Source organism: Ctenopharyngodon idella, chromosome 11 (genome assembly GCF_019924925.1).
Source record: "Ctenopharyngodon idella isolate HZGC_01 chromosome 11, HZGC01, whole genome shotgun sequence".
Classification (NCBI taxonomy): Eukaryota; Metazoa; Chordata; class Actinopteri; order Cypriniformes; family Xenocyprididae; genus Ctenopharyngodon; species Ctenopharyngodon idella.
In genome coordinates, this window is record NC_067230.1 from 22,189,444 (window position 1) to 22,200,695 (window position 11,252).

The following is an 11,252-nucleotide window of genomic DNA, read 5'->3' on the forward strand; positions in this document are numbered from 1 at the left end:
TCTGGTTTAAGCTGGTCAAGTGCTGGTGGTCCTGAGCTGGAGCTAGTTGCTTGGGACCAGCTTAAACCAGCTCAAACCAGCTTCCATGCTTCAAAACATACCTAACCAGCATATATGCTGTTTTTTTCAACAGGGAAGGGAATATTATATAAACGTTCAAGACACATAACTAAGAAAACTTAGTTACAGACGTTTAAACAAAATGTTACAACACTCTCATACTGACTTAAGCCTGCATTTAAAATATTGAGTTGATATTGGGTACACGGATGCGCACACAACTATACATTATCAGTTGCCTCCTTCCCTTCTTGTCCACTGAATCCACTTTAAAACGAGTCAGGCATAAATAATCAAAGGCAAAATCTGTTTGCCGATAAAACCCCTTACAGAAACAACCACTGAGAAGGATGAAAGCCCGGCAGCTAGCAGCCCGGTCATCTCATTGGATGTTTGGTTGCGTCCTCACAGCAAAGATCCACCATCCGAGCAACTCAGTCAAGGCACAGGCAGTAATGGCTGTAAAAGACACCTGTTATGGCTGATCGATTTTACAAAAATTGTTGATTGTTTACAGCGATTGTTTTACCAGGGATTTCTGTTCATCATGAAGTTAAAGACCAGTCTGGATGCGGTGCGCGTGCATTGAGGACGCTGGAAAGGTGCGTCTTTCTACATTTCTTCACTTGACAACACTGAATGCTTAAATGAAGTATTTCTTAAAGTAACATTTATATAAAGTACATTTTTTACATTGCTAGTATTATCGTCTCAGTATTATGATCATTATGATCGTTTTGATTTCATGTTGCTTCTTTTTTACGCGTCGTGCATAATTTAAGGGGAGTGTGTGGATTGATCTTTTTTAAGTTTAATCATTAATAATGACATTCTGAGACATCTCAAATAAAAGAATGAACGGGCTATAAGAATGTATTCACTGCCCCTGTGTTTCCACATAATAGGCTATGCGTTTCCATGGATTTACATTTGAAGTGAGTTCAGCAAAATTGGGACATCAGGTAGAACGGGACAAATAAGTGTTATGACACCTTTATTATGATAATAAATCATTATATTATTATGGGCTAATATGAACAATGCCATACAAGGTTAGAGTTGCTGTAACCTACTGTATGTTACTGTTACCCTTCTGATTGCAGCTGGTTTTACATGTTTTTTCTAACTGGACCAAGCTGGTCATTCTGGTCAACAGCTAGTCCCAGATAGAAGATCTAGATGACCTGGTTTATCTTGACAAAGCTGGTTAGAGCTAGAAGAGAACCTTGGACTGGTAATCAAACAGCTGGTATGTTCTACAAATCATTTGCTGAAATGAGATGGCATTGATTGTTTTTAGTAGGGAAAGGGAAAATACACACACAATGGATATAAAAAGTCTACACACCCCTGTTAAAACAGCTTTGTGATGTAAAGTATATCAGAACTTTTGCACCTTTAATGTAAAAAATTACAACCTCTGCAACACCACTGAAAACCAAAGTGACACATTTAAGAGAAAAGAGATAAAAATAAAAACTTAAAATTAAAACTAAAAGTGTGCAGTGCATACTCTTTTATAACTGGGTAAGTGGCTATGTTCAGAGTGGTGTCTGAAAGTTAAAAAATGCTGCCTTCAGAGGATGCATTCCAAGGTATCAAGGCATGTCCGAATCCAATGCCAGCTTTCTGTCTCCTGAGATACCTTCATCTGATTGATTTTTGAAGGCAGCATAGATGTATCCTTCACTGCCTTTGATATCCCACAATCCTGGGCTTTCCATTCTGTGACAGTTGAGCTAAATAATAAAGATGGCATCTGAAAGTTGTGGTTGGTGTTGGTCAGTTTGTGTGTAAATGTATGTCTCTGACCAACATTTTCCACTTCTGATGTCATTTCTAGTGATAAATTACTATAGTACCTATAGTATCACCAAAGCTCGCTCTATTTTGCTGTAGTTCATTAACCATTATGCTGCCTCAGAAATATGTCCGAAATCAGTTTTGTGAGGTACCTTCGTGCACAAACGCTGCCTACAAAGTCATTGCCTGATAAGGCGGCAAGGCAACAAGTCAGCTGCACGTTTTCGGTTGCAGCCCAGGATTAATCAGTCCGACTAATATAGTCTGATAAGACCAAGATTGAACTTTTCGGACAAAATTGTAAAAGGTGTGTTTAGCACAAAACAACATCAGCAAAAGAACACCATGCCCACAGTGAAGCATGGTGGTGGTTTTAATGAAGGTGGAGGGAATCATGAATAGCTCCAAGTACCAGTCAATTTTGAAACAGAACCTTTTGGCATCTGCTGAAAATGAAGAGAACTTTCAACAAAAGAATGTCTTCAGCAAAGAAATATGAATGGCCTAGCCATGGAGAGCCCAGACCTGAATCCTATAGAAAATCTGTGAGGGGACCTGAAGAGGGCTGTGCAAAGGAGATGTCCTTGCAATTTAACAGATCTGGAACATTTTTGCAAAGAAGAATGGCAATGTATTTCCAAATCAAGATGTGCCAAGCTGAAAGACTCCTATCCAAACCAATGCTATCTCACGACCAATTTGTATGTATTTTACGAGGTGGCTAATTCGTAAGAATTCATACGACCTCACTCGTACGACCTCACTTATACGAATTCATACGATTTGTCTAAACCCCAGTGACGGGTAGTTTTAGGGGCGGGGTTAGGGGCTCTTCATTTGTACGAATTCATACAAATTAGCCATCTAGTAAAATACGTACGAATTGCCGTGTGATCGGAAGTTTTTTTTTTCTCTCTGAAATGTGTCACTAGTTTTCAGCACTGAAAAAAACAATAAGTAGAATTTACAAAATTTTTATTTTGCACAAATATTTTTTAAGTAAATTTCATACAATGGAAATTAAGTAAATCTACTTAACTAAGCTGAGTAAAATTAACAAAGTGAACAAGTACATATAACTTGGCTTGTTAAATTATATAGTGTATGTTTTACTTAAAAATCTGATGTAATTAATATAATTAAGTAAAACCATTTGCTCTTTTAAATACATATTACTTGTTTTATGCAGTGCTGGTAAATATTTTAAATTAAATGTTACTCTTATAATGTGACAAAATAATACTGAGACAATGTGCAGTTAAGAGACATTTATTAAGAAGGAATAACAATCCAAGAAATAACAAGCATTTTCAGAAACCTATAATGCTTAAGATCACTTTAAATGTTTAAGCAGCATGAGCAACGATAAACATCCACGTTCAATGACACATTAAACATATTAAAACTCTAAAATTAGGAGTTCTATGCATCGATCAGACAGCTTCTTAATCTCGGTATCAAAACATTTTGAAACACTTTCTAATTTAAGAAAAAGGCAACCCAACTTATTGTTGATTATTTTGACAAAATCTTGTTCTTCCTCAACAACAGGTTCACATAAATTACTTTCATCAACAATCAATTCAGTATCTTCAGGTGTTCATATCAAAATGCTGAATCAATATAAAAATCAACTGTACCCCTGTGTGGACTTAAAGGGATAGTTCACCCAAAAATGAAAATTCTGTCATTAATTACTCACCCTCATGCCATTCCACTCCCGTAAGACCTTTGTTCATCTTCAGAACAGAGTATACTTTTTGTGCACAAAAACAAAACAAAAATAACGACTTTATTCGACAATATCTTCTGTTCTGTGTCATTCTGCTATGTTCTTTACGTCCAGTGCTTCCAGGTTCTACGTCAGAACCAATTAACTTTACGTTTTACATATAAACGTTAGCCGTATATATGTAAAACGTAAAGTTTAAAAATATATGGCTAACGTTTTACGAAGCTAACTCTTCATTAAGAACACTCTAAACTTCAAATGTACAGAATTAAGTGATGACAATACAATCATTGAATTAAATTACGTTTGCTGAATAAATTAAGTAAAAAAATCCATAACATAATGCCGTTTTCACTGTTGCTTACCTGTCGAAAGCAGATAGAATGGAGTTTGGAGAAGCCCTCCATGATTGCGGGTTTTCTTCTTTCCGCGCATGCACACATTCCTTGCTGCAAGACGTACGTTTTACACGATTTTTTAAATTTGCTTCAAGTACTTTATTAATTCGTGTAAATATGCAAGAGAATCACAAGTCAAATTTACTTGTCTGTTGGATGTCTAATATTTGCAAGTAAAAATTAAGTATGTATTTATATTTTACTTAATATTCTAGAGTTTTCATTTTTACAAGATTATTCTTAGCAAAAGATGCATGATTTTTCCTGTTTTATTTACTTAGCCATAAAATCATTTTTTTACAGTAAGTGCATTGCATAATTTTTATATTAAAGGTGAAGTTATGTTATGGTTTATATTTGTTTCATTTTTTTACAATTATGTTTTAACAGGGGTGTGTAGACATTTCATATCCAGTGTGTGTGTGTGTGTGTGTGTAGCAATGTTTCAAGTGTGAAAATATAGCAAAAGTAACACAGAAACTATGAAACTAGACTTATGACAATGTCCCTGAAACAACCAGGCCTCCACTTTAAGCTTTAATTTCGTGATGAGTGATTTTTTGCTAAGAAAAGAACAGGAGAAATGCCAGGCAAGTGTTTTAGAGCTGGCAAAAGCTGCGAGAAGAGTGCCAGTTTAGGTACTATAGTAATTTATGAGACGCAATGTGCAGAAGTGAAATGCATTGTTGTCCTTATCCACACAGGAACCGCAGCCAAAGCACAAGAAACTCATTTAAGTCTTCTCCAAGGCCAATATTAACAAAATATAGACTTCTGGTAATCCATACTCTGGACTCATGAGACCAAATCAATCATTTTGAATCTAACAGCATCCAAAATATATTGCAATGCAAGGGGAAGGAATACAGTGAGAAGTGCCTGGTGCCCCCAGGAAAGGTCGGTGGTAGTGACATATCCACCTTATTTTTCAGGTAAAAGCGGGCTCAGCCATTTGTAAATTAAATGTGTCTGGCTTCTGGTGTCATTCACTTCCAGTTATTTTTAGCTGTACTATTTTAATGTATTGTCTTAATTATAAACACACTAAATCTGCTAAATCCCAGTGTCAGCCCATTCAGAAATACTGCTTCATTGGCAGAAACCACTAAATGCCGCTTCCCTTTGTCAGCAAAAGCCTCTAAGTCCACAGAAGAACAAATCGGAAGATGCAAATCAGATCATGTGATTTCAAGATGAATGACGATGTGCGTATGAGCCGGATTTCAATTGCCGAGCTGCAAGTTTTTATCATGTTTTGTCCATCGTTACAGAGGCAGTGACTTCCGCAAGTAGCAAGTAAACATAACAGCGTTCCTTTTGCTGCTGTAAAACTGACAGAAATGGACGATGTCAGAGGTTTTTGCAAAAAAAAAAACAACAACACATGGACTGGTTTTGCAGCATAAGATTAAAGAAATTTATTAAATACCAATGAATTGACAAAAGTGACATTTTTGAAAATAAGGCATTTCAATAGGCTGACTGACTAATAACCTTTTAATTGCCATTAAAGTGAAATTACTGAACCTAAACATAGGAGCCTGGTAAAAAATGCTCATTTAAATGAAAACGTCAGACGTTAAAGAAATTAACCTTTTTATATAAATATAGTATCCTATACGCTGTTGCTATGAAGCAATGTAAATAATGTATTAAACTATACAGTTACATTTAATGGAAAAAAATGTTCATGGAAAAGCTAACATCCTTGTTCGGGATTATTCAAATAAGTTTGGAATTGAGGAAATAACAATAATTATAATAATAAAAAAAGTATTTCTGTAGAACATACTGCTTGCAACCTCAACCTATATATTTCTAGTCTGCATTTATTGTGCAAATCTGTTTGACACAGGTCTCTATCAATCACGCTGAAGGTGCAATCTAAGAGGTAGCAGTTTATGTTGACTTCAAGAAGGGCTCAATTAACCTCATTTAATCATTTCACCCTTAGATTCCCATGATGGCTCTGACCTGCCTTTGCGAGTCTATGAATGGATCAGACCAGCCTTATGTGTTCTGCAACAGCTCTACATTCAACTTTACCGGCGATGAGAGTGGGCGCTGTTACCTTCAGACCGTGGATGAAGTTCTGTTTAGTCTTCTAGGCCCTAGACGATCTCCTTTCTTCTTCCCCGTAACCATTACGTACATCCTCATCTTCATCACAGGGGTCTTGGGAAACCTCCTCACTTGCACTGTGATCACTAAAGACAGGAAGATGCGAACACCCAGCAACCTATATCTCTTTAGCCTGGCCATCTCAGACCTGCTGGTGCTGCTCTTTGGGATGCCGCTGGAAATCTACGAGCTGTGGCAGAACTACCCTTTCCCCTTTGGCGAAGGCATCTGCTGCTTCAAGATCTTCTTATTTGAGACGGTTTGTTTTGCTTCTGTGCTCAACGTTACAGTGCTGAGCGTGGAGCGCTACATAGCTGTTATTCACCCGCTCAAAACCCGTTACGCCATAACCAACAAGCACGCTCAAAGGGTCATCGCCAGTGTTTGGGCTCTGTCCCTGCTCTGTGCCATCCCAAACACTTTACTTCACGGCCTGCAGTACCAGTACCTGCCAGAGAGGGTTCTGGAGTCAGCTACCTGCAACCTGCTCAAGCCCAAATGGATGTACAACTTGGTGATCCAGGTCACCACTGTGCTCTTTTACTTTGTCCCCATGATGATGATCAGTGTGCTGTATCTGATGATTGGTCTGACACTGGGCAGGGGACAGAAGCAGAGAAAGGACAAGCAGGGCAACCACAGCAATGGCAGCTGGAAAATCCATCTGGACAGTAGACGGAAAAGGCAGGTCATCAAGATGCACTGTGAGTGATTGTCTGATATTTACAGTAAAAACATCAAATTACAACACTATACAATGCAGTTGTAGAAAATGCAGTTTTCTTTTATATACAGTATCTCACAGAAGTGAGTACACCCCTCACATTTTTTAAATATTTTATTATATCTTTGCATGTGACAGCACTGAAGAAATGACACTTTGCTACAATGTAAAGTAGTGAGTGTACAGCTTGTGTAACAGTGTAAATTTGCTGTCCCCTCAAAAAACACTCAGCCACTAATGTCTAAACCTCTGGCCACAAAAGTGAGTACACCCCTAAGTGAAAATGTCCAAATTGGGCCCAATTAGCCATTTTCTCTCCCCGATGTCATGTGACTCGTTAGTGTTGCAAGGTCTCAGGTGTGAATGGGGAGCAGGTGTGTTAAATTTGGTGTCATTGCTCTCACTCTCTCATACTGGTCACTGGAAGTTCAACATGGCACCTCATGGCAAAGAACTCTCTGAGGATCTGAAAAAAAGAATTGTTGCTCTACATAAAGATGGCGTAGGCTATAAGAAGATTGCCAAGACCCTGAAATTGAGATGCAGCACAGTGGCCAAGACCATACAGAGGTTTAACAGGACAGGTTCCACTCAGAACAGGCCTCGCCATGGTCGACCAAAGAAGTTGAGTGCACATGCTCAGCGTCATATCCAGAGGTTGTGTTTGGGAAATAGACGTATGAGTGCTGCCAGCATTGCTGCAGAGGTTGAAGGGGTGGGGGGTCAGCCTGTCAGTGCTCAGACCATACGCCGCACACTGCATCAAATTGGTCTGCATGGCTGTCGTCCCAGAAGGAAGCCTATTCTAAAGATGATGCACAAGAAAGTCCGCAAACAGTTTGCTGAAGACAAGCAGACTAAGGACATGGATTACTGGAACCATGTCAAGCGTGTGTGCTGGCAACCAGGTGAGGAGTACAAAGACAAGTGTGTCTTGCCTACCGTCAAGCATGGTGGTGGGAGTGTCATGGTCTGGGGCTGCATGAGTGCTGCCGGCACATGTACTGTGACATACTGAAGCAGAGCATTATCCCCTCCCTTTGGAGACTGGGCCGCAGGGCAGTATTCCAACATGATAATGACCCCAAACACACCTCCAAGACGACCACTGCCTTGCTAAAGAAGCTGAGGGTACCTAAACCCTATTGAGCATCTGTGGGGCATCCTCAAACGGAAGGTGGAGGAGCGCAAGGTCTCTAACATCCACCAGCTCCGTGATATTATCATGGAGGAGTGGAAGAGGACTCCAGTGGCAACCTGTGAAGCTCTGGTGAACTCCATGCCCAAGAGGGTTAAGGCAGTGCTGAAAAATAATGGTGGCCACACAAAATATTGACACTTTGGGCCCAATTTGGACATTTTCACTTAGGGGTGTACTCACTTTTGTGGCCAGCGGTTTAGACATTAATGGCTGTGTGTTGAGTTATTTTGAGGGACAGCAAATTTACACTATTATACAAGCTGTACACTCGCTACTTTACATTGTAGCAAAGTGTCATTTCTTCAGTGTTGTCACATGAAAAGATATAATAAAATATTTACAAAAATGCGAGGGGTGTACTCATACTGCACTACTATAGTGTTTATTAATGTTTTAAATTAGCTTTTATTATTACATTTTCTGTTTTTATTTATTTATTTATTTAAATTTATTTTAGTAATTTTGTTTTGTTATATTATTTAGGTTTAATTTATATTAATTTCAGTTTTACTTCAGTTACAAAGGCAACATTTCTAATTGTTATTTAATTAAAGTTTTTCATTGAATAATGATATTTTATTTTGTTATAACCTTATTTCAAGTAAAACAAATATATATATATATTTTTAATTTATTTTATTATATTATTTTATTTTACATAAAATTCTATAATTCCACCATTATTTCACAAACATGATAATGCTTTAGACTAGAGCCATATAAAAATAAATATATAGATAAAGATTAAAAGAGATTAAAGTCTTCCATGTACATGTTTTATTTTTTTTTTTTCTTCAAAAGTACTGTTAATATAATTATGCGTAAAACTTTATTCTAATAATGTGTAGGCCACAACATTTATATTTAAGATATGCACATACTTTGTCATTTCCAATTAAAGTCTTATTTTCTTTTGTTTACTTTTGCACAAATCCAAATTAGTAGCATCCCTAATCCACTGGCATGGCAAATCCAAATCCCACTGTAAAGCCTTATTTAGATGCCTGAAAACATCCAGCTGGACAGTCTTAATTTTTGGAGCGGTAAAATCTCTAGCCAAACAGTTGTTTAAAGCCAACTACCCCCCCCCCCCCAAAAAAAAGGGCCACACAATGTTTCATATCTTCTGTATGCCTTTCTTTAATCCCAATGATGCTATTCTCAGACCATCTGCCACTTCTTAGCAGATGTTACCGTCATATAGTGGCTCACAAAGTAAAGTGAACCTACATAAGGGACCTAGACGCATGACACATTTACTTGTATTTATAGAGCATGTTTCTATACAATTACACTGTAATGGCACAAATTACTCACCATTAATGCTATTCACTTATAGACTCATATAAGCTAAAAGCTCATTCTAGGGTTTATTGTGTGTTTGCAAGATGCTTAAAGGGATAGTTCACCCAAAACTGAAAATACTGTCATCATTTACTTTCCCTCAAGTTGTTCCAAACCTGTATGAATTTATTTCTTCTGCTAAACACAAAAGAATGTATTTTGAAGAATATGGGTAACCAAACAGTTGATGGGCCCCATTGACTTCCATAGTATGGAAAAAATTACTATGGGAGTCAATGGAGCCCATCAACTGTTTGGTTACTGACATTCTTCAAAAGTTTAGTGAGTTTTCAAAAATCGGATTTTTCCGGAATCGGATTGGATTCATTCTGATTGATGAAAATTAGTGCATATAAACATACCTATTCTGAAACGCAACAGCACGCAGTCATCTTAGGTTGCTAAACTAAAAAGCTTGCGTAGGCTAAATAATTATCTGACTGCAACTGACCAATCAGAATGAAGTATTCTAGAAAGGGACTGAGATGCCAGTGGAGGTCTGGGAATGATGCCTAGAGAGTAGTCTTTGGGTCTGAGGGCTTACTTTCACAGTTGATTGTAACATTGATTTACTTGATTTCTTCTCTCTCCTCCTATAGTTGTGGTAGTATTAGTGTTTGCCATCTGCTGGGCTCCATTCCACATCGACCGACTCTTGTGGAGCTTCATCACGGGTTGGACGGATCACATGCATAAAATTTTCGAATATGTGCACATAATCTCGGGTGTGCTTTTCTACCTCAGCTCCGCCGTTAACCCCATCATCTACAACCTACTCTCCAGCCGTTTCCGTGAACGGTTTCAAGTGCTGATGTGCAGTCACCTGTCGACAAACTCTTCTCGTAATGACTCCACACCTTTCTATGTATTTCCCAAAGACCCCCCTACTGATCTCCAAGAGCAGGAGCGTGGGCGGCCCACTTCCTTTTGTCATTATCACCAGCAGTTGGGGACGGGGGAATGAATGCTTTCATCTGAGAAAACATGCTCTGTGATCTCATATAGGCATCTTTGGTACCCCTCACTAAAAACAGAAATATATAATGATGTGAAACATGTCAATTACAATACTGTAAATAATAAGCAATTCCTTAAAACCACATGTAAATGGATATACTGGTTTGGACTGATATGGACTAAAAGTGAAAAATCTGAAAAAAACAAAACAAAAAACGCTGTACAATTTTGCAAAAATGCCATTTATCAAGTCATTCATGGTCAATATTACAGTTCTTGTGAACATTAGTAAAAAAAACGGGAGACAAAACTCGCTGCTATGCATCTGTTTAGAGATGAAATGGGACATCTCTGTATCAAACGTTCTTTATAATTCAGATTGTGTGAAAGCATAAATATTCCTGTTTCTTTATTCAAAGCTTTTTCATTCAAATTAGGCTTTATGCATTTAGATGATCTATTTATGTAGATCGTATAGACGTTATGCTTCAGAGAAACAAGCGTGCAGCCATCTTTTGAAATTTGTGTTTGAACTTCCGTTCTTGCGGTAGCTCTGTATATTTACATCGGCGTCGAAGAGTTTAGCTGGTGAAGTGGATTTACTTATTGTAGAGGTATAACAAAAGTTATCATTAGCATTGTAATGTTTGAAGTGGATGTCATAACAAATGCCAGTAGACCGGGAAGATTTTAAAACGCGCGGTTCATTCATAAATCCGTAAGATCTTACCTTCATGCTGTGGAAATATAAACCAGAAGACAGAACACAACGAGCGCAGTGCTTAAAAGGGGCGGGGCTAAGGTCCTATAGACATCTATCTATCTATCTATCTATGTGCATGTGCATGTGGATGGACATCTGTCCTGCACATCTTAAAAAAAGAAACTGTCTGACAATGTCCGTTCCAAACG

The 11,252-nt window shown here is 38.0% G+C and overlaps 1 protein-coding gene across 2 annotated transcripts; it reads left to right on the plus strand.

The window, feature by feature from the left end:
- The first annotated feature begins 182 nt into the window (after positions 1-182).
- nmur3 (neuromedin U receptor 3) lies at positions 183-11,185 on the plus strand. 2 transcript variants are annotated; one of them, XM_051912639.1, is made up of 3 exons: positions 183-662; positions 5,948-6,818; positions 9,983-11,185. In XM_051912639.1, the coding sequence occupies exons 1-3, from the start codon at positions 630-632 to the stop codon at positions 10,345-10,347; spliced, it is 1,269 nt and encodes a 422-aa protein (XP_051768599.1). In that variant the 5' UTR covers positions 183-629; the 3' UTR covers positions 10,348-11,185. The 2 variants fall into 2 exon arrangements, with proteins under 2 accessions (XP_051768599.1, XP_051768600.1); XM_051912640.1 differs by lacking the exon at positions 183-662 and adding an exon at positions 672-1,309.
- Positions 11,186-11,252: the final 67 nt, after the last annotated feature.

Bases quoted from the DNA above. Each gene is read 5' to 3' on its own strand.
- nmur3 (XM_051912639.1), top strand. From the start codon at position 630: ATGCGGTGCGCGTGCATTGAGGACGCTGGAAAG. The intron at 663-5,947 runs GTGCGTCTTTCT...TTTCACCCTTAG, and splicing joins GCATTGAGGACGCTGGAAAG to ATTCCCATGATGGCTCTGAC. The intron at 6,819-9,982 runs GTGAGTGATTGT...CTCCTCCTATAG, and splicing joins GCAGGTCATCAAGATGCACT to TTGTGGTAGTATTAGTGTTT.